The sequence below is a fragment of the Podarcis filfolensis genome, assembly GCF_964270895.1.
Source record: "Podarcis filfolensis genome assembly, chromosome: Z".
Classification (NCBI taxonomy): domain Eukaryota; kingdom Metazoa; phylum Chordata; class Lepidosauria; order Squamata; family Lacertidae; genus Podarcis; species Podarcis filfolensis.
In genome coordinates, this window is record NC_139617.1 from 25,450,086 (window position 1) to 25,474,144 (window position 24,059).

Sequence of the window (24,059 nt, forward strand, 5' to 3'; positions counted from 1 at the left end):
GCAAAACTTCAGCTGAGTATTACCAGTGTGTTTTTTAAAAAATGTCATTGCTATTTCAACTCTTTGCATTGTTCATTAAATGTCAAAATGGGCTATCCCATGGAAGATGGAGCAAGCTTGTTTTCTCCTGTCCCCAAACCAATGGGTTCAACTTACAAGAAGTTCTGATGGTAAGAGCTATTTGACAGTGGAATGGATTCCCTTGGGAGGTTGTGGACTCTCCTTCACTGAAAGTTTTTAAGCAAAGGTTGGATGGCCACCTGTCATGGATGCTTTAGTCGAGATTCTTGCCTACCATGTTACATACCACCCAACAATTGTCTGATGAAAATAGGGACATCAATGACAATGATAATGATAAATTTGGAGGGTCTGCATGTTAAAGTCCTTATAAAACAACAACAACAGCGGCTTAAATTGTGCCCACAAAATAATGGAAACTCATGGAAATTCAAGCCTCCCAAATATCAGTGATATCCAGTTCAACCTAAAGCTGGAAAGCAACTGTTCACTCAACAACCTTTCCCTGGACTATAATTTTTCATTATTATTATTATTATTATTATTGCAAAGTGGCTTTCAATTCACCTGGTCATTTATGACAATAAGATAATCCAATGGACGACAGGTAACAGGTGCAATGGCAGCTGTGAAAATATTTTGTTTCCTCCTGCTGTCACAGTGATCTATGTGACAACCTATTTCAGCACAAGCCACACATCACCTTTGCTCCAGGTGTCTCCTTTCTTGTTGCATCTGCCTCAGGCCCTTTAGAAATCAGATAGACCTGCGCTGAAGAAACTGGAGACAATGTCTTGGTAGGACAGTCAACCTGGTACAGTGGTAAAGGTAAAGGGCAAGGTAAAGGGACCGCTGACCATGAGGTCCAGTCGTGGCCGACTCTGGGGTTGCGGCGCTTATCTCGCTTTATTGGCCGAGGGAGCTGGCGTACAGCTTCCGGGTCATGTGGCCAGCATGACTAAGCCGCTTCTGGCAAACCAGAGCAGCACACGGAGACGCCATTTACTTTCCCGCCGGAGCGGTACCTATTTATCTACTTGCACTTTGACGTGCTTTCAAACTGCTAGGTTGGCAGGAGCAGGGGCTGAGCAATGGGAGCTCACCCCGTCGCGGGGATTTGAACCGCCAACCTTCTGATCGGCAAGCCCTAGGCTGTGTGGTTTAATCCACAGCGCCACCCGCGTACCTCCTAGTACAGTGGTACCTTGGTTTAAGAACAATTTGGTTTACAAACTCCGCAAAACCGGAAATAGTGTCTTGGTTTAAGAACTTTACCTTGGTCTAAGAACGGAATCCGAACGGTAGAAGATCACCGGCGATGGGAGGCCTCATTAGGGAAAGTGCGCCTTGGTTTAAGAACAGTTTTGGTTTAAGAACGGACTTCCGGAATGGATTAAGTTCGTAAACTGAAGTACCACTGTACTGTATTCCCAAACTGAGAAGGCAAATTGGCAGAGTAGTTTCACAGACAGTGGGAAATTTTTCTTGGAGAGTTTTCTGTTAAGTGTCTAGTGGCTTAAAACCTCAGTTGGCCAATACTCATGATGGAAGCACAGGAAGGCATATATTTGTGTCATCAAAAAGTGAAGGTGTCATTCTCATAGCAGCAATGACTAGATCATTACTTGTAAGGCTGGTACAATACAGGCAAGCTCAAAATGTGTACTGCAATCTGTAGTGACTAAGTGAAAAATTAGTAAAAGGGAAATTAAACCTGCTGCCTCAATACCCTTTTAAAGTTGCCATCAAAAGTGTGGCCTTATGCTCAAAATTCATATGATTAGCTTCAACTAGCAGTGACACCTGTTGCTTCTGAGGAAACAATTTTATGCCTTAGCGTCTTAAGGTGGGGTTTCTTTTCCTCTTCCTTCTTAGATACAAAATATTGTTTCCCCCACCTTGTCTATCTGGTTTCTGGAAAACACTGGAGGCATATGTTACCTGGGGAAATCTGAATTATGAGTGTGCAAGGAGACTGTAGGAAAGCAGTTTAAGCACTGAGAGCATCTAAGCTGCCTCTGGAGCCTGGAGGCAAAAAAGCTTTGAACCACCTCGGTGCCCCGACTACATTTTTCAAGCCTCTTCAATTTCTAGTCCTGTGCTACACACTTAGAATCACAGAATTTTAAAGCTGGAAGGGACCACAAGGGTCATCTAGTCCAACCTCCTGCAATGCAGGATTCTTTTGCCCAACATGGGGCTCGAACCCAGAACCCTAAGTCTGAACATGACTTGAATGCCATAAGGCTAGCAAGGCAAACACATAAAACACATAAAAGAATACTGTTGTAAGTTTGAGGGTGCTAAATATCTGCATTTAGTAAATGTTGAGATTTAAAACAGGATGTCAGACTTGTTTGTCTTTCGATGGGTGTTGTGCGGCAGACATCCCTAATCCTGGTGGATCAACAAGTATGCAATAAGGATAAAAAAGTGTAAAAGGTAATGGAGTCAGATTAATTTTTTTTGAGGTGATGGCCTTGGGATAATGAGTCATTAGCACATCAAAAGAGTGAGGCCTTGGCAGATGTTAGAAAAGGCAGAAAACCTGGGAGGAACAGTGTGATGCAAGCTGACAGGAGAAGGGGGTCAGAGGAGTGGCATAGGGTGGGTTGCTGGTGCCTGGGGCAGGCAAGCCACCATCAGAGTGACCGCCCAACTAAAGCCAAGCAGGGCTGAGCTGCACTGCCTGCCCATCTATGCAGGGGTTGAGCCCGGCTGGCCGATGCAGCCCTTGGCAGGAGAATGCCCCTGATGGCTGCAGTGAGGAGCGCCAGGCCGGGCTGCGCCGGGGATCACCCATAGCCCTCTATCTGCGCCCATTCACCATGAGCTGGAGCCAGTGTGGTGTAGTGGTTCAGAGCGATGGACTCGTAATCTGGTGAACTGGGTTCGATTCCCCGCTCCTCCACCTGCAGCTGCTGGGTGACCTTGGGCTAGTCACACTTCTCTGAAGTCTCTCAGCCCCACTCACCTCACAGAGTGTTTGTTGTGGGGGAGGAAGGGAAAGGAGAATGTTAGCCGCTTTGAGACTCCTTCGGGTAGTGATAAGGCGGGATATCAAATCCAAACTCTTGTGCCATTGTCCAGGGAGCACAGCCTGCAAGGAGCAGGCTGCCGTCGCCAGGGTGGGGCAACTTCCACGATAGCAATCATTAGGAAAAGAACTGAAAATAAAACTGCCACTATCAAAATGGTTAAATGATCAGGGATGGTGAGCTAATGGTAGGACTAGTTCTGATAATGAATGAGAGAACCTGAGCTCACTGGGTGTTCCATCTACGCTTTAGACTACAGCAGGGGTGGGGAACCTGTAGCTCTCCAAATGTTGCTGGACTACAACTCCCATCACTCGTGACCATTGGTCATGTTGGCTCAGGGAGCTGGAGCCCAACAACAACTGGAGGCCTACTGTTTCACCATCCCTGCAGTAGGCCATCCATTTGGAAGGGAAACAATCTACAGTGGTATCTTGGGTTACAGATGCTTCGGGTTACAGACTCTGCTAACCCAGAAATAGGACCTCGGGTTAAGAACTTTGCTTCAGGATGAGAACAGAAATCGCATGGCAGCAGCGGGAGGCCCCATTAGCTAAAGTGGTGCTTCAGGTTAAGAACAGTTTCAGGTTATGAATGGACCTCCAGAACGAATTAAGTTCTTAACCCGAGGTACCACTGTAATCAAGATTGGCTATATATACAACCACATCTACCTAATTCAGAAGAGATTGTCTACTGAAAAAAAGACTCTGCTTTTTGTCCTCTGAAATCTATCCACTCTGAAAACCTGCCACACTTTTATGAGTCTCTAGCTTCAGGTAAATTATTAGGATATACTGTTAACTGTTTTGTTGCCTGGATGTTTCTTATTTTATGACCTCATGATGACTCCTTTGGTTTCTCCATCCATATAATGTCTTTCTATTCCACTTGTTTTTGCATATTTTCTATCCTCACCCCCCCCCCGCAAACAGTCGCCTCTCCTGATTAGCTAGCAACTTTGCTTGTGCATCAGAAGATGTATGTAAAGCATGAAGTCAGCATGAATATCAAGTCACATCTCTTTAAAGCCATGAACAAAAGGCCAGCTCTGCACGGGGGATAAACGAACTTAATTTATACCCAATTTGTCCAGTCACAAGTGGCAAATGCAGCAGTTTATCTTGCTGCACTGCAGGTTAGCAGCTCCACAGATCACCTTAGGTTCACCCCAAGACCCATTTTGTACTGCAAAATAACAAGGTGTCTGGAACTGACACTTGGCTATATAAAAAAATGAAATAAAAAGGGGAAATTGCCTAAGGATTGGAAATAGATGTCTCTGAAGTAAAGAGGCAAAGACTTGTTAAAGCTGTAATTCTGGGGGGAAATGAGACTTCAGATAGAGTACTGTATTGCATTCAATACAATTCAAAGGCTACATCCAAGTGACATTTTCATTAAAAAGAGAGAGACCTATTTAGTGCCAAGATTGAAAGGAAACGGGCACACACACACACACCAACTTTTATGAAGGGCAGAGAGAACTCTTAAATTACATTTCTGGGTGTACAGTATTCTGTATTGTTTCCCCATAATCACTTCCTGCACAGCACACACGTATTTTGTGGGATAACCATCGTCATATAACCAACATGCTTAAGTCTAACTAATGCATGAAGGGGTTAAGACCATAGAGTAAGCTGTCATGCCAGGCTTAGCTCACCTTGGGTGGGACTAGGTAAGCAAGTCTCTCCCCACTTCCCCACAGTCTACCCCAAAAACTCAGCATGTGCGGAGGTCTGAATTGATTGCTCCAGCTCAGCTGCATGGCTCTCACAAGCCTCTCTTCAGATCCTTGACTTTCACCACTTTGAAACTAAGCCAAGTTTTACTGTCTGTCAACTTTTCTGACTGATGATTGGGAAAGCACATATGCCTGACCTTTGAAGAATTTGTATGTAAACCAATTTTTAACTTACCAAGCATGTGGTCTTTTCTTATGCTGGGGGAAGAGGGAAGTTTTGGAATTCACAAAGACATATTTTAAACCTATATTTTCATGCTTTACTTTGCTGCATATTCTGTGTTTTAAAATATCTGCTGGGGTTCTCTCACCATAGAGTACTTGCAAACTTGGATCTTGCCACCCAGAATTCTCCTTTCTAAAAATACCTATTTTTCCATGAACCAATATGTATTTCCAACAGGACCTATGGCATAGTCTGCACAGTGGTTCAGTATGCATCCTTGTCTCTGATTTTAAGGACTGAAGCAATAAGCTTTACTCACCACTCCCAGCTTATTGCTTCAGTCCTTAAAATCAGAGAAAAGTGGTGAGTAAAGCATCCAAAGGGCCCATCCAAGCATGAGATCAGTAAGCAAACTATCCTCCCCTTTTCTCTTTTATCCCATTGCTTTCTATCTCTCTGGATAGATAGATGATAGATAGATAGATGATAGATAGATAGATAGATAGATAGATAGATAGATAGATAGATATAGATAGATACATAGATAGATAGATAGATAGATAGATAGATAGATAGATAGATAGATAGATATAGTGAACTGCCCTGGGATCTTCATTCATGCTTTATTTTATTTTATTCAATTAATTGATGGTAATTGTGCAGGTTTGCTTCATGTGGCAAGAACTTGGCTATAATTATTCTGAACATTTATTATTTATACTCAGTGGTTATATATTTTTGTGTATGATTTTATTTATATTTTCTGGAAAGTTGATCCATTCTCTATGCATTTGGACACCTCAGAATAAACTGTGTCATATTTGGCAGGTTGGTTCCTGAAAATGAGGGGCAGGTTTTTCTGCTTAGGTTTGATTGATATTAGACACCATTTTGAATCAAGATGGTGGACCAAACCTGTCAAAAGTACACTGATTTGGTCACCTCTTAAGATATAGCCAAATTGTTCCAGAGATCAAGGAGCAGGTGTGGGCTTATGTTTCAGCTCCCTGTTGTTGTTTTTTACCCTGAAGATTTTACCCTGGAGATTGTCTTTCAGGTTGGCCTTGTGTTTTTCCTTTAAACCTTGCTTTTTGGATTGCACCTGTGAGTTATGGCTACTATATTTCATCTGAAGCAGGACAGTAATCAAATTATTCATGATGTTTGCTGAGTTCGAGGAGGAAACTTTTGCCTGTGTTTGGCTATAATTGGATGCAGTGCTATTTTTATAGAAAAAGAGGTGCCAAAACTCACCATGAATGTCTCCCTTGTCCTCTTATAATGGCAATGGCGCCCACCTGAGATGTGATGGACTTGAGTTCTAGTAAGTTCTGGCTGAAAAAGAAGCCCTGATTCGATGTCTTATGGAATCAAGATGGCGGTCAGAACCTTAAAAAAGCTACACTGATGTAGACACCTCTTAACATAGTGTGGCTACTCTCACTGGAGGAATCATTTTTGTTATGGAGGAGTAGGCTGTGTCAATGGGCACTGAGATAAAGCAGCAGAAGGAAGCGGATAAATAAGGTCATGTCTGTTGACACCCTTTCTTTCGTTATAAAGATCACTTTGTACACTACACCCATCCACTATTGCGCATTGCAGAAAGCTTTTCACTACCTGATGGAATTAATTCTTTCGGCAATGGCATGTTCTCAGTAGATAAAAACAGCATGAGGGCGATAGACTATATAGAAACGAAAACAGGATTGTCATACAGCTTGTATTAAACAATACAACATGTACCTCAGCAGTTGCACTGTGCCAAGTGGCAAGATGTATATGCCACACATCTGAACGATACCAGTATAGCATGCAGAGAGCTGGACTTTTCATTCTGATTGGAAAGTTTTCTATTTGCAGAGAGGCATTTGGTCTTTCTTTCTTTCTTTCTTTCTTTCTTTCTTTCTAATGGGGGGAAAACAGATCTACATCCCTCAGCATTTTGTCATTTCCTTTTCACTGCATCCTGCTTTTCATGTAAGATACACAGCCTCCACCCTCCCCTACCCCTCTGTAATTCCACTGCAGAACGCTGCCAAACCGGTCCGTCAACTGCTAGTTCTATAAGGCCCAGCTCAACCAGAACAGCTGCTTTTTGCTGGTGCTTTTAAACATCATGGTAAAATATTTTAAAAAAGCAGCCTGTGAAGTAGACATTATTTTATGGATATTTTATCCATTAATATGGAACATCACACACACACACACACACACACACACACACACACACCATTGGCCACGCTATAGATATTTTTACCCCAGAACATTCGCACATGAATTTAATATCATCCTACCCAAATGCCACTGTCATCACTTTCATCTGATATTTCAGCCCTCTTCAGTCATGTGAAGGCTAAAAGTGTAGAGGGCTGGGAGTGCACATACAAGTCTCACCTCTTATGGATGCTTTAGCTGAGATTCCTGCGTTGCAGGGGGTTGGACTAGATGATCCTTGGGTCCCTACTAATTCTAAGATTCCTATTATTAAAATTATTATTAAGATTCTAATGTCCTCACATGTGTGAGCTCCTCTCAGAGACATTCATGCGTTGAATGCAAAAGTCTGAATGGATTTGACTGAATGTGCTTTGAAGCTTCTGTGCGATCAGGAACCTCGGTAAGGATCATGTGCAGGCTTGTAACCATATTCAGCTGAACATGTAAACCGCATAATAGGCAGGACTTATTTTCCAGCCGGAACTCACAGGAACTCAGTTCTAAGTACCTCTCAGGTGGGCGCCATTGGCATTCTAAGAGAACAAGGGAGGTGTCTGCTGTGAGTTCCGGCACCTCTTTTTTCTAGCCAAAGTCACATCATGTGCTGCTGCACTAAAGGGCACGTAAGCAAGTTGCTGGTGACTTCGTTGCACAACAGATTGCACAATTGGTTTTCCAAGGAGTTTCTGCAAATGCAACAGTTGCATTGGATTTCACCTGTCTATTTCTGCAACAGCCCTTGTGGCAGCAGACGGAGAACACTGGATGCAGGCCATTGTGAACTCATTTGGAATAGATTTTTATTTTTTCATTTTTCATTTTTTTACCCCAGAAGCTTTCGGAAAGACCAGATTTCACACTGTGTTGAGGACTGTGTCATTTTTTTCTGCCTCAGGCGCTCAGATGATTCAAGCCACCCCTCCTTTACGCACTTAGCAAACCGCCGAAACCTTAATTAAACTCTGTTACATCAAAAGGAACCTAGAAACTTACTACCTTTTAATTTGTTATCTAAAACTCCTGTTTGCTTGACAGACCAAAGTGTGGGGGAATTTTAATGAACAATACATCATGGAAGGGATACAATATGTTACAAGGGACAGATGTTAATAGCTAGTTTTATCTTCCCTGCCTTACTCATTATTCCACACTTCTTGGAAACTTTATTAACTGGCTTGGGAAACTTGATTAACTGCTGCCCTTGCTGGTTTATTGATGTAAAGGAGCTCTCCCTACATTCCCTCATATCTTATCACCAGCGCGGTCTTGTTTAGACAGTGCATGTTAGTTCAAGTCTGAAGACATTTCCCTTCCTCCCCAATTAGCCAAAGGCTGGAAGGAGAAGGGGGAGTGTTGCTGCACACACTCCAGTTGCCTTTTCTGCTCTTAGTCCGGCTGACACAGAAGGCAATACTGTACATACTTTTCATTTAAAAGTGTGTTCCCAAAAGCTCTGGTAGCCAAACTGAGGCCAACATGACCTTGGGGTTCAACTTCTCCACTTGTGGGGACAAGGCTGTAGTTTCTTTCACGCAGGGTGGAAGGTGATCTTCCTGGAGAATGCAGCTGAAGAGGGAAAGATGAACCCAGGAAGATTACTTAGGAAGATTGGTAGTCCCATTTGTGTTTTACAAGCTGGTCTCCGACCGTAATAATAATAATAATAATCATCATCATCATCATCATCATCATCATCTTAGGAAGATTATCTACCCTCCAGAAATTTTTGCTTGAATAGAAGCTGAAATGTGTGTGTGTGTGTGTGTACTGTGAGTGGCTTCTGGGTGTCATACCAACTTTTGACTTGGCATAGCCTTGGTGGGTATTGTCTTTTGTCTTAGTGATCATGCCCACCATAGCATGCAGCCTCCCAAAGGTTGGCTAAGAAGAAATGCGGCTCTTGGGCTGGGGCGCTAACTCCTAGGGGCTGTGGTGACTTCAGCCCTCCCAAATGTATTTGATGGGGCTGAGTCCCACCCACCCACCCCCCAAAGTTGATGTGAGGCATGTCAGGGCACTGGTGTGAGACCTGAAGTGTGGCTTCTGGAAGGACATTGGATCCTCCTCCTTCTCCTGCTACGGAGGGGAAGCAGCCTCTAGCCTGTGACTGCGGCGGTGGCAGGATGAGGAGCCACCAGCCATGGAAGTGGCATTGTTGCATCTGGGCATTGTGGCTAATGCTTGGGTATCACACACAATGTCGTGACGTCGTGCGTGATGCCCAGGTGCAACTTTGTGACATCTTGTATGATATCAGCCCCCTACCCCCATCGGTGCACCTTCGCTTGGGTCAAAAATGTTCCCCACTCAGGTCCTGTGTTGTTTAGGATGGGGCACTTGTGTGTCTGTGTGTTGTAGGGATCAAATGAGGAGGGGGAGAACCATGTATGCCACCTTGAGTAAGGTGGGCTATAAAAGCTAAAATTAAATACCGCACAGTACATGCATCAGTTAAAAACTGGTATTGACAGTTGGGGAATGTCTGGCCTGAAAGGTACATTTTAAATAAGTTACAGAAATTCACCAGCTCGGGTTCTTCTGTATTGCAACGGGAATTCATTCCATAAAGTAGACTAGCGAGGCTACCCATTTGGAATCTGATTTTCCCATCTCATCTACTGCCCCCAAGAATTTTTTTTTTTTAAAAAACTTCTAAGGAAAATATTTAGCCTTCCCTGTGATGAACAGTTATAGGGCTGGCATTTGATTTAGAGTTTGCTGATAACTAGTGGAGAAACAGCATAAAATAGATTCCTGTGGGATCCCGTTTGACATTTGCATGAATAACAGATGAGTCCATTATGATCCTTGCTTATGAAAAGAATGGTGAGTGAATTCATAATGATTAGACATTTAAAATAACATATTATCTAAAAATATGTGTGGCCTGGCATTAAATAACCAGCTGCAGGACTCCGAAGAGAATGAAATGAAATGGCAGGGAGACCAAATAATGCACTTCGTATCAGATCATTTATCACAGCTCCTTTAACTTCTTACTAAACACGCTGGCAAAATTTGTGCAAGCAAGTCTCTGGAATGTACATATATTCAGTGCTTTTTAGAAAAGGGGTACTTAAGGGTACGAAGCACCAACACCTCTTTTTTTGGGATTAAAAAGTGTGGCACTTATTGTAACAACTTCATGGTGAGTACTGGCACCTATTTTTCTAGGGGAAAAAAAGCACCACATATATTTATTTTTACCTTAAACAGAGGAGTTGCCTGGTGGAAAGAAATAAGGCTTATATGGAACATAAAGGCACTAATGTTCAGGAGGTCAATGGCCTGGCTTGCACGTCATAGTAAGCCAAACTATGGCTTACTGAGACTGCTAAAATTTTCTGGCTTCTGGAGAGGAGCTTTACTCCTTCCTGGTCCTTTTAGCACAACATGACATTGTACCTAAGCCAAGGTTTGGCATAGCATATAGGCTGGTTCTACATTGATCTTCTAAACGTTATAAAATATAACGTTGTAAAACGTTTAATGGCAGTTACCCTTTGCCAGTGGCTTGCTGCTCTTCCTGGTGTCACGTTTTAATTAACATTATAAACAAAGCTTATAGTATGAACCAAGGTTTGCAGTTCAGGTATCTGTTCAGGTGTGTCAGTTTACAAATTATTATTCGTGAGGGTAGAAACTAGCCTACTGTGCAAATGCAAAATTTACATTAATTGCTCTGCTCAGTTTTGTCTCTGGCCCTGTCTACAACCAGCATGTGGACCCTGGAAGGTTGCTCAGATAAGAATGTGGCCCCCAGGCCGAAAAGGGTTCAGCACTTGCCATTCCTAGAGACTGGTATCCAGAGGCATATCACCACTGACAGTGGAGGAAGACGAGAGCCATCACTGCCACTGATAGCATCCTCCTCCCTGCATTTACCAGATTCCATAAGCCTGCATTGAGATGGTTATTAAGTGTGGTAATGACATTTGCTCTGGATTGTAGCAGCAAGAACATTGTCTTAAATTTACCACTCCCTAAAGCTTTTGCTATGTATAGTATTACATAAATACATGCCTATTCCAAATTACTTTCTGCAGTCCCATGTTGAGCCAAGCAAGGTCCATGATGCACTTCCTGAAGGTACCAAAGGGGAGTCCTTGGAATATTTCCATTAGTAAATAGCTTTTCCTCCTGTGAGGAAATGGATGAAATAGCCAGAGGTACTGGGATTCCTGTGGATTTCATGTCAGTCATAGGGTATGGAAATAGCAGTTAATGATGACACCATTTGATTCCATGCCGATTCCCTACGTGAGACAGTCCTGGCCCTATGGAAAGTATGTTTTTAAATGCTTCAGGGAGTGACATACGATCACTTCTATTTAAAAACTCTGCCTCTGCAACTTTTCTGCAGAGGAAACATCAACTGTCTGCAGTGAAAGCTTTGACCAAAAATAATACAATAAAATACAATGAACACAAATTATAAATGTCATTTGTAATAGGCCAAACGTATAACATGCCCAGTGGAAGATAGCAGGATAAGATGGAGTCTTGCTGAGAAGTATTTAAGGGAAAGTATTTGGGTAATGATTGTCAGAAGACTAATGGGTTGCTGTTGGAGAAACGGGTAAAGGCAGTTTGGAGGGATTGTGTCAAATGCCAGGCACTGGAGATGAGCATACAGGTCTCTTCATGTATGAGGTCCAGTGTCCTCATCACTTTTTCAATACAGAGGAAGGAATGGGCAGATCTGCCAATCTCTCTTTCCATCAGTTTCACATTTTTCAAATATTAAGTTCAGTTCTCCACATTTCCACATCAGCTTGTGAAAATGCAAAGTTCACCTAAACACACACATTTGTATGGAATTTGGCCTAATATGCACATTTTTACTAAACAATTTCCCCCAATAGAGCACATTTTCATACACTGTTTTCACTAATATACACATTTATATGCACACTTTAGTATGCATGTTTGTACACATTACTTGGCTGCATTGCATACTTCAGAGAAATGTGAATTGCTCACCCTGTCGGTGCGGGCTACTGGTACTAGGGACATGGCCTTTTCATTGGGGGCCCCACAATTATGGAATTCACTTTCCCATGCGCTCTACCAAGCTCCCTCTCTGCCAGTCATTAGACACACTTAAAAAACAACAACCACAAAGCCCTTGAAGATTTATTGGTCTTAGGGTGGCTTATATCAGTGCATGGTTTAATGTGTTCTTGAAGCTACCAGCATGAGTTTGACCAAACTGCGGGAGGCAGTGGAAGACAGGAGTGCCTGGCGTGCTCTGGTCCATGGGGTCACGAAGAGTCGGAAACGACTAAACGACTAAACAACAACAAGGGGCTTGGTGGTGAAATCTTTGCTTTTGGGAGCCTGTGGAAAGCCTGAAAATAGAGTGTTCCAAGGTGTGCTGGGCAGCCACCTGAGGAGTTGCTAGATCCCAAGCTGGCCTCACCACTGTTGCGCAATGGCACCAGGCCCATCCCAAGACTGATCTCTGTGCCAGTCTAATCCTCCTGCCCGCAACTTCCTCTGCCGCTGTTGCAAGCAGTAGGGCTGAGAATGTGGTTGTGGCCCCAATGCTCTGCAAAACCCCACAGAGGGGTAGATGAGAAATGCCAAGTTTGTGCCCTAAAGGGATAAGCCAAAGACTTATCCAGTATACCTGAAGGAGCGTCTCCACCTCCCAGTGGCGTAGTGTGGGTTGTCAGCACCCGGGGCAAGGCAAGTAATTTGCGCCCCCTAACCCGTGGATTTGCGCCCCCTAACCCTAACCCCCAGATGTTGTGCCCGGTGCGGCCGGCCCCCCTGCACCCCCCACGCTACGCCACTGCCACCTCCATTGTTCTGCCCGGACACTGAGGTCCAGCGGCGAGGGCCTTCTGGCGGTTCCCTCGCTGTGAGAAGCCAAGTTACAGGGAACCAGGCAGAGGGCCTTCTCGGTAGTGGCACCCGCCCTGTGGAATGCCCTCCCACCAGATGTCAAATAGAAAAATAACTACCAAACTTTTAGAAGACATCTAAAGGCAGCCCTGTTTAGGGAAGCTTTTAATGTTTAATAGGTTATTGTATTTTAGTGTTTTGTTGGAAGCCGCCCAGAGTGGGCGGGGTATAAATAAATAAATGATGATGATGATGACTTCTTAGAAAAGATGGTTCTGAGAAGGGGTTTAAAAGAAGACAGAGAAAAGGCACCATATAAGTGCTCAGGGAAAGAGTCATACAGGACCGCAAAGCAGAACTAGGTGAAGTAGCCAGGTCAGGTTAATTATAAATGAGGTGTGACAATTTCTTTATGTTTGAGAGTGCAGGATGATATGTACCTAACCTGGGAGTGAGTCCAACTGAGATCAGTGGGATTTACTTCTGAGTAAACAAGCGTAGGAGATTCACTCCCTTGATCTGGTGATTATCTTCGCCTCTCTCTCACACCCACACTCTCACCCTCTGACAAGACGTGCTACTTGTGCCTTCAAACAATATTTGTTGAATTCTGATGCACTAGGGCAGGGGTCAGCAAACTTCTTTAGCAGGGGGCCGGTCCACTGTCCCTCAGACCTTGTGGGGGACCAGACTATATCTATATCTATATCTATATATCTATATATCTATATATATATATATATTGGGGGGAATGAACGAATTCCTGTGCCCCATGAATAACCCAGAGATGCATTTTAAATAAAAGGACACACCCTACTCCTATAAAAACACGCTGATTCCTGGGCCGGATTGAGAAGGCGATTGGGCCGGATCCAGCCCCCGGTCCTTAGTTTGCCTACCCATGCTCTAGGGACTGCAATGTTTATAATGGAGTTTAAAACTGGCCAACCATGCTGGACGAAAGAATTGCTGCTTAATAACTCCAGAGCTCCCAGTACCACTAACCTAAGAAGTATCAAAGCCTGCCTCATATTCATTGGATCCTTTTGGCTGTTTATAGTAATCAAGGCATTTGTCTATCAGGATACGATTTGACTTTGTCTCATGGGATGGTAACAGATTGAATCAGGCCATGTGCCCAAAATCTGAAATTATGCTGTATTAGGTAATGCTTTGGCACCCTCTAGTGGCGTGAAACGGCAAGGCTTGGCTTAGCTTCCCTGAAACCCGTCAAACTTCAAGCAGTCAATTAGGTAGACGCTCATTCATTTATGTGTATAATAATCACTGGCATGGATTTCATTTTAAGCTTTCTTAAAAAAATTGTTGTTGTTGTTTTGCAATTCACACCAGTGTAAATTAGTGAGTGATTCAACTGCCGGCCTCAATTTTGTGTTTGGAAGTTAACCAAAGGTTAGCCTGGCTAAGGATCCTGGGTAAAATTCCATTCCTCACCTTATTTGCCATCATACTTACCCCTTGATGCCTTACCCTCTTGCTGGCAAGGCCACTGAATGACAGGAACCTCACAGACTAAATCACCAGAAATGCTGGATTGCAATAAAGATCACAAGGTAACCGGCAAACAAAAGCTGCTGAGAATCAAGTTTTGGAACCTTAAAACTCCTGCATCAGACTGGGAGTCCTGCAGAAATGCAGATAGAGACCAGTGTCTCAATGAAGCTGCTCTGTCAAAACAGGAAGCCACATGCCACAGCAATTGTCCCCAACAAGGCTGTCTATTCAAGAGCACCATCTAAGACAGGGGTCAGCAAACTTTTTCAGCAGGGGGCCGGACTATATTTTGAAAAAAATATATGAATGAATTCCTATGCCCCACAAATAACCCAGAGATGCATTTAAAATAAGAGCACATTCTGCTCTTGTAAAAACACCAGGCAGGCCCCACAAATAACCCAGAGATGCATTTTAAATAAAAGGACACATTCTACTCATGTAAAAACATTCTGATTCCCGGACCGTCTGTGGGCTGGATTGAGGAGGCGATTGGGCCAGTTACGGCCCCCGGGCCTTAGCTTGCCTACCTACCCATGATCTAAGAGATAAGCTTTGTTGATGGCATCCCATTCCATCTGTAAACATGACACTTCTGTGCATGCCCCTATCCCTCCCCTAATTGCTCCCTCATGTCACAAAGTCTTTCCCCTCAAATCTCGAACTCCTGTGAATTCCAAAATACGTATGTAAGACAGGAGCTAAGCATTCCTGTTCTGCTGTGCTCCTCTGCTCCCATTACCTATCCACTCTCAAAGGAACATTGTAAACTTGCCACGGGATCAAAGGCTTGGTGGAGGGTCCATGCCTGTGACCCTGCTCTCCTAATAAAGATCTGATGTAACTTCACACATGCAGATTCTAGTGTGCTAGAAGAGGGAACATTGTACCTATACAGTGGTACCTTGGGTTACAGACGCTTCAGGTTACAGACTCTGCTAACCCAGAAATAGTACCTCGGGTTAAGAACTTTGCTTCAGGGTGAGAGGCCCCATTAGCTAAAGTGGTGCTTCAGGTTAAGAACAGTTTCAGGTTAAGAACAGACCTCCAGAACGAATTAAGTTCTTAACCCAGGGTACCACTGTATTTGTATTGTAGCTTTCCACTGCTAGTTCCCCATTTTAACATAGGAATGATTATTTCTTCACATTTAGGAGCACGATCATCGTGCAATACAGCCCATGGCTGTATATATGCTGCCATGGCTCAACCAATGGATTCTTACAAATACCTATTGTTCTTTTGAATAAATATCAGTAGTTTTGGTGTGTTGGTATGCTTTTCTAGCCACAGAAGGATTTAGATGCATACTCAGGACAACAAAGGTCCGTATAGTTAAAGCTATGGTTTTCCCAGTAGTGATGTATGGAAGTGAGAGCTGGACCGTAAAGAAGGCTGATCGCCGAAGAATTGATGCTTTTGAATTATGGTGCTGGAGGAGACTCTTGAGAGTACCATGGACTGCAAGAAGATCAAACCTATCCATTCTGAAGGACCAAACTGCGGGAGGCAGTGGAAGACAGGAGTGCCTGGCGTGCTCTGGTCCATGGGGTCACGAAGAGTTGGACACGACTAAATGACTAAACAACATCAACTCGGGACAACATGCCATACGGCACCAGTAAAAGATCCTGCCTTTCTGAAAGCATGTTTAGAGGTCTTAGGGGTCTCTCAAGCACACGTGCTAACATTAGATAATTACCTCTTCAGACCTGGGGTTAGTCACTAATTGCTCACAGGGCGCCTAGTGGTTTAGACCCACAAACTATTTTGAGAACAGGATGTATTATCCCATTACAGCAATTACACAATAGATTCTTACAAATGGGTTTTTGATGGGACTGCCTAAGAAAAGTGTCCAGAAGCTGAAATTGCTTAAGGTCATTTGCTCAGAACTTGAAGATTAGAACTTGGAGAACTGTGCACATCTCAACCAGTACTTATACTGGCTGCCAGTTTATTTCTGAGGGTTTAATTAACTTAGTTAATTAAAAGATTTCACAACCTAATTCCTACGCTTTCAATTTTTCTGCTAAGGATGGGACTTTGAACTCTGCTCAGCTCCACATTTTAAACAAAGTGGTAAGCCGATCTCTTTGCACATGCAACCTATACACATGGGCACCTGAAGGGATAAATTGCAATCAAATATCATTTCCTACCTATTAAAACCCATCCCACACCTTTAAGTAGGACTCATGTTGGAGACAATCCTATATTCACAAACACACAGACTCATTAATTACCTTATTGGTTTTCTAAAAATAAAATAAAAATCAACTGCTGCATTTTGCTAAAAATACTCATTCCAGAAACATACAAATGAATCCTGTGTAGCATAAAATTCCTTATGTTAATCATTCTTTCCCTGCCTTCGCCAAACCAAGTTTAACCATGTACATTTACAACATACCCAAACTGTATTCACTGTATGAATACAGCCAAGCTATGGGTCTTGTACATTTCCCCCTAGTTGCATGCCATATCTGTTCCTGCTGTAGTACTTATACAGGACAGCAGTTCCGATTTTGAATTTGGTTTTATATCTGGGAATTGTTCTCAGTGGCATTAACTGATAAAAATGCATGAGGTAAATTCATTTGATTCAGATTGAAATTCCTTTGTTTCTGCGTAGGACCCACACTGCAGAAAGGAATCCCATGGACAACAGGTGTCCCTTGGCCTAGCTGCACCGAAAAGATGGAGTCCAACTCTCATCAACATGGTCCACGGTTCAGGGTGATGGGGATTTTAGTCCAGCAACATCTGGAGGGCTAGAGCAACCTCACCCAGGGCCTAAAGGCAGCTGTGTTCTTTCAAAATCTACCATGGGAAGGATAATTTATCCTGAAAGGCAGGTAAAAAACCTATCCAATATTCATTCACTGCTGTTATTCTAAAATGTGTGTGTTGTTTTGTGTGTGTTTTTAAATGTAAACTTATTATATTGTTTTACTGTTTTAAAGCACCTTGGGAGGATAATTCCTTCTGAAAGGCAACACATTCTATAGACAACAAAGAAAAATTATGTCCTATTAATGTCAAGCTGACCTCCAGCGTTCTGACTAGTATATGTACATCCTTGCTCAAGCACAGACTTCACCCTCCTTCTTCCAGGGTGAAATCAAGCTCACCCTCTGGTTTGCTGATGAGAGCTTGTTTAACTGAGCAGCCAGGACTGGTATGAGATCCATGCCTCTGGCCCAGCTGCTGCTTGTAAATTATGCCCTTGATAGGCCACACTGCTGAGGCCAGGTATGACCACCTTGCAGTTCCAGAGCTGGCCCAATACATTTTGGCACCTGAGGCGAACCACAAAATGGCCCCCTGTCAGGGAAGAAGGGGTGAGGGAAGGTCTACATCAGAAATTGGGGTGGGGGATAGGAATCTACATCAAGATCTGATGCCCCTGTGGATTCTACTGCCTGAGCGGGGCAGGGGGTGGGTCGCCTCACCTTGCCTCATGGGTGGACTGGCCAAATGTAGGTCGAATGCTGTGAACTCTTGCAAAGAAGTTGGCTTGCCTTTCATGTGCTTGTTTGGAATTAGCTGCCAAGTTGCCTCTTAGAATCTCACACCAGCAGGAAGGCAAATACCGCAGTGAGAAGCTTTTAGCACCAAGGTCACCCTTCCAATACAAATACTGAAATTGACAGATTGTTTTCTGAAGTGCCAGCGTTAAATGATCTCCTTACCCTACCCCAGCAATGGTTTTGCTGGGTAGCCTCGCAGAGATTTGGCTTTAGAGTAAATTTATACTCCAGACTGAAACTGGTTCAACTGACCAAGAATTCCCAATTTATTCTACTGCACCCTAGGCACTTTAAGGTTCCCAGGCAAACTCATAACAGCTTAGTGAAATCAAAGCTGCTTTATCAAGTACCTGCAGGTGCTGCCCTGGACTGGTCATAGTGGGAAATGAAAAAGTTCATGGAAAACAGGTAATCTTGGAGAGAATGTCTTGGACATAGTAGAGTTTGAGTTGCTTATCCACTATCCCAAGAATCAGGAAAACAGTTGGACAGAAAGGATCTGATGGTGGCTTGGGGTAGAAATATATAGCTGGGTTGTCTTCTGCATATAACTGACAGTGAAAGTCCTTTTGATTTGATAAAGTCATATCAATGCTGTGTGCAAAGAATGAACAGTCTTTATTGAGGATACTTTGATGTTTGTGCTAAATATCCATGAGTGGAAAGGCAGCATAGGCTTTTGCAAAGGGCATCATCACATAGTCTGGGTTCCAGTCCTCAGTCTGTTTTTTCCAACTTGTTGTTTTCCTCATATTTGTGGGCCTCTCAAGGATTCATCTGTAGCATTCTGCTATTCTTTGTCTGCACCCTGATCTTGCATGGCGTGGTCAAATCTCATGCCTTTTAGTGGGAGCTGACAGCACCCAACTCTACCTCTCTGTGATTATAGCTAATGTCCTCCATCCAATCCCACATGTCCAACTTTTGTCTGATATATCAGCTTGAATATTTTATCACTGTATCTTCATATTCTCTCAATATTACCATTCACCATCTTCTTCAGGCATGAAGCCTTTGGCTTCATCATTACCTCTCTCTCCTTTGCTCCCCATATTGAATCTGTTGTAAAACCTTGCTGCTTTGTACGGTATTGCAAAACATGACCTTTCCCTTTCCCTCCTCTGTTCCATGTTCTCATCTTCTTTTGCTTTGACTATTGCAACTTTCTCATCTCTGGCCTTAACTTTGACAACTCCATCTTTGCCATCATTATCATAATCCTGAATTCAGCCACCAAAACTGTTGACCATTTGTTAAGCACTCTTAAATATACAAAACTTTGGGAGGTTTGCAGAAATATACAAATACAAATTTATGCAAAAGTTTACCAGTGAAATACCAAAAATACCAGTCATAAAAACTATTGCATTGATAATCTATTTGAAATCAGTGCAGCAGCTAAAATATTAAAATACCTAACCAATCGCTGTGCTCTGCAGCAGAGAGTCTCCTTTAGATACCATCTAACCCTGAGCCCTGTTCTGTACAATGTTTGAAGTGCTCCTTTCATGTGGTGGCATGTGCCCTTAGGAACTGCCCCCCCCATTACATATCAGACAAGTGCCATCTCTGTTGTTGTTGTTTTTGTAGTGCCTATTGAAGGTCTTCCTTTTTCAACAAGGCTTTAAAGTGGAGATTATTATTTTAATTTAGCAGTTGTTGTGTTGCATTGGTGCAAATATCTAATGCACCAGGTATATGTGCCCATTCTAGTTCAACTGGCTTAGAGAACAAAAAGCACCTAAAAAGCCCTTGCATAGACACCAGGTGAACTTTTCTAGGAAGTGCATTCCATAAATGAGCACCATCACTGAAAAGGCCCTTCTCCTGGTAGCCATCAACCTCACTTCCTTAGGCAGTAGAACCTGGAGATGAACTTCTGCTTCTGTGCTCCACCCCCAAACTCCTACACTCACTAGCGATATGCTGAAACACGCTCTTCAATTATCCTAAAGTTTTCTTTCTCTGAAAAGAGGCTTCCTTCCACCTTCCTCATTCTCAGGGTACTTTAGAATTCTTCCAAAACCTTGGTGGGTATAGGGTTGAGCTTACCATATCATTGTGAATTGGCTGTGGGTGGTGGGTGTTCCCCACCCTTTCCATTAAACATTTCTCCAGCACTATGCAGCCTCCCCAGCTCCCTAATCTAAAAAAGGCCCATTGGGAAGAGTTACATCATGAGGTCTCCTGTGGGTTTTAGTGGAAGCTGGGGAAGTTAACTATCATCATCATCCACTGATTTTTTTAAAAAAAAGAAAAAGAACTAAAAATTCTTCACTTAAAGAAACAATGGTGAACAGCTGTCATGGTAGGCAACCTTTCTGGTTCCCCATGCATATAGGAAAGCCCAGCTGAAGATGTCTTTGGGTTTCAGAAAGTGTGGGCACTTGGAGAGGATGATGATTTGTGGGTAGAAAGGAAGAACCCTCAAAACCTACCCTTGGCCATCTCAGCCACAAGGAAAGCCTGGAAAAAATTCTGTATGCCAACCACAATGTTTTCTCTTTCTTTTGCTAATTACTGAATGAAGGTTCTTTTCTCATCAACTGATAGAGGATAAGAAAAACAGAGCAAGATGCAGGAGAAATTTTCAGCAGCGAGCACACCAAGACTGATTGCCCTTGGATTTGGCACAAACTATTTGAGCTTACCTTCAAAGTACCTGCAATGAATGACCTTGGTGTTGTCTGCACCACGCTCTAACCAAGTGAGCTATCCAGACTAGTAACCTTGCAATTCCTAATTGTTCGGCAGTCTTAATACAGCATGGGTATGCTCTGAGTGGGCAGCTGGAAAGTGATAGGAAGTCTAAATAAATGATCGTTTTAGTTACATAAGCCTTCCTTGGGCAAAGAAGCAAAGGAACACCAAGCGAGTCAGACAACACCATAATCATCCAACATCTTTCTCATACTAGACTGCAGGTAATGTCTTGTATGTGGGATTGCTTTTGAAGATGGTTCAGGAACTTGAACTGGTGAAGAACATGGCTGCCTCGATCCTGGTTGGGGCCAGGTGGTCAAAACAAGCAACGCAAATCCTAAACTAGTACAGTGGTACCTCAGATTAAGTACTTAATTCGTTCTGGAGGTCCGTACTTAACCTGAAACTGTTCTTAACCTGAAGCACCACTTTAGCTAATGGGGCCTGCCGCCGCTGCCACACAATTTCTGTTCTCAACCTGAAGCAAAGTTCTTAACCCGAGGTAATATTTCTGGGTTAGCAGAGTCTGTAACCTGAAGCGTATGTAACCTGAGATACCACTGGAGTAAGTTTATCATGCAAGCCAGGGCATTTCTGGGCCTAAGTCAAAGTGCTAGTTTTCTGCTGTAAAGCCCTAAAGTTTTGGATCAGGTTATCTGAAGGAATGCCTGCACCCATCCAGGGATGGAATAATCTGTCAATTTTTGTTTCCCAAAGTTGTTATTTTCCCCAGCTCTCCCGTTCAGTGCAAATCATGATTTTGCCTAATACAATGTGTTTCTGTATGTTACGTCATGCATCTCTGTACAAATTATTTTGGCTGGTGGCCTGCATCGCAAAATCCAAAGAAATGCAGATGTTGAAGTATAGCTGGAATACAGCTCCAACCATCCCTTACCAGGAGCCATGCTGGTTAGAGCTGATTGAAGTTGTGCTCAAGCAACATCTGGAATGCCAAAGGCTTTACACCTCTCCCGCAAAACAAGTTAAAACAATTACATTGTGTGGATTTAATGGAATGCATATTGCTGCTTTAGGAACACGTGAAGTAAATGATCAGCGCTTAAAAATATTGCGAAGTTGCTGTCTGGATTTTCTTGTTTCAAACATTTTGTGTGTGTTTCATGATTATGTAAGCTATCTTGTAAGGGAAATGCCCTAGAGGGCACCCTGCAAACAAACAAATCGCCAAACAAGGCCTCCTAATTCCCTTTCCCCTTGCAGAGCTGCAATTCCCAATTCTTTTGGGAATTGTTGCTCTGTGAGGGGACAATAGGGGTCTCCTAGCAACTCTCAGCACCCTGAACAAACTACAGTTCCCAGGATTCCTTGGGGGAGCCATGGACGTTTAAAATGACATGACACTGTTCTTAATGTGCAGTGCTGCTGGGACCCCACTGGCAGCAATTCTCCAGGGTTTCTGCATGAGTCCTTCCAAGACCTACCTGGAGAAACCAGGGACTGAACCTGGGACCGTTTTGCATGCAAATACGATGCTTGACAACTGAGTTACAGCACGTGTAATAGGGAGATGCCAAAGAAAACCCTTTGCATCTGCCATATAAGGGCCTCTGCACATTTCACCTCAAAGGTATAATGTTTCATATGCACACACAGCCCCGAGCTCAGAATGTGTGAATGTGACAATGACATCCTTCCAAACCCTCATCTTGGTGCAACGTCCTGCTGTGTGTACACTCGTGGGCAAACATGGGTTTGCTGCTGAGTAATTTGTGAAACAGCCCTGAAGCGTTGTTGCTGCGTTTGCATTTTTTTATTTTTTATTTAGTTAGTCAAGACATCTATTTAAATCCAGCAAGAAGGCACCCAAACGCTGTAAGAAAAGCTTCTGGATAATGTTGGCGACAGAAACACCACCCCAACGAAAGAGGTGGGTTCTGTTCCAGAAACACTTCTTCAGATACATCCAAGCACGAATAAAATGAGCCTTCTTTAATATCTAAAGCAACCCAGGCAAGCAAAGCAACTAGGATTCGGTAAGGTTTTACACAGAACGACGATGACGACGACAGCAAAACCCCGACATGCTTTTTTTCCTGGGTAAGCTGAATGGAACTGAACAGCATTGGCGATGTGCGTCGTCAGTTTCCAGAATGGAGAGAGAGAGAGAGGAACGGCGAGTCTAAATGTGTTACTTAAGGCTGGAAGATTTCAGAGGATGAAAATGGAGACTGGGACTGCCAGGGGCTGCCTGCCATGCCGACAAATCTGATCTGGAAATGATGGATGCAAACGGGGTGGGTGGGTAGGTGGGAAGAACCACATTCAGTAAGCTCCATCAAACTGCCATGCAAAACTAGCCAAAAGTGCTCATGTCCTTACCGTGCTGTGGCTGGCAGGCAATCCGTGTCTGGGAGCCTTCGGTCCCGCTAACTAGGCTCTGGGGGTTTTGTTTGCAAGAGAGATTGTCCTTTATGGGATCGGAGCAGGAAAATGGAGATATAAAGAGAAATGAACACAACGTGCAAGGCAAATAGCTGCAGTTCTTTAACATGCTTCCTGCGTTATTGTTAAGCTGCATCCGCAGTCGAGGAGGCTACGTTCCCCAAAATAGGACAGGCTGCTGTCAGTGGCTTGCTTGAAACCTGAGCAAGAATTTGCGGAACGGTGGAGAATCTGGGTTGCTGGAGTGTACGACCACAGCAAGAAATTGCTGGCAGTAGGGAGCAAGGATGCTCAGAAAGGGAGTGAAATTGCGAATTCGCCACTGACAGGACATGAGCCGGCCTGTGCGTCCACCAACGCTTTCCCCCTCGTCTTAACCCTTAATAGCCCAGCCAAAAAGGAGGAGGCGAACGCGCTCGAAGAACCACTATACTTGCCCTCATCATCCTTCTCTTTTTGGGTTGGGTGACGCGCTGAATTACGGCAGCGTCCCTGCTTCTGAGAATTCACATGCACCAGCGTCCTGACATTATGCAGAGGTCTGCACATTTTTAACCCATCAGTAGCAGGGCTTCCTTTTCTACTGGCTGCTTCTCCCTTGGCCTCTGGGCAGCTGGATAACGAAAAGACACTGATGCTGAGTCTGAAAAAAGTCTGCAGGGGCGAAGTATCAAGTTTCCCCGTCGCTTGCGTTACTGAGGATATGGGATGGTCCAAACGAAAATAGATTGCATAAAAGAATTGATTCTTTATATATTGGTAGCTGCCAGGGCCGGGGTTTTTGTTGTTGTTGAGGGAGTGGAAGGTTGGTAATAAAATGGAAATATTTAGAGGGATAAAATAAGGATTTATGGCACAGT

At 43.6% G+C, this 24,059-nt stretch overlaps 1 protein-coding gene and 1 long non-coding RNA gene across 8 annotated transcripts in view; one reads left to right on the plus strand and one right to left on the minus strand.

Annotated features, from left to right (window-relative positions):
- AMMECR1 (AMMECR nuclear protein 1) overlaps positions 1-23,838 on the minus strand; it is a 123,671-nt gene extending 99,833 nt beyond the window's left edge. For 3 of the 7 annotated variants that reach the window (XR_014543690.1, XR_014543691.1, XM_083596029.1), the window contains exon 1: positions 23,137-23,628. Coding sequence is in view for 3 of the 7 variants with exons in the window: in XM_083596029.1 (XP_083452155.1) it covers positions 23,137-23,335 (199 nt within the window). In the remaining 4 variants the exon portion in view is untranslated. The other 4 variants (XM_083596028.1, XR_014543692.1, XR_014543693.1 and 1 more) reach the window with 4 other exon arrangements.
- On the plus strand, positions 17,209-22,007 carry LOC310753980. The gene is made up of 3 exons (XR_014543533.1): positions 17,209-17,415; positions 21,008-21,146; positions 21,364-22,007. It is a non-coding gene; the product is annotated as an uncharacterized lncRNA (long non-coding RNA).
- Positions 23,839-24,059: the final 221 nt, after the last annotated feature.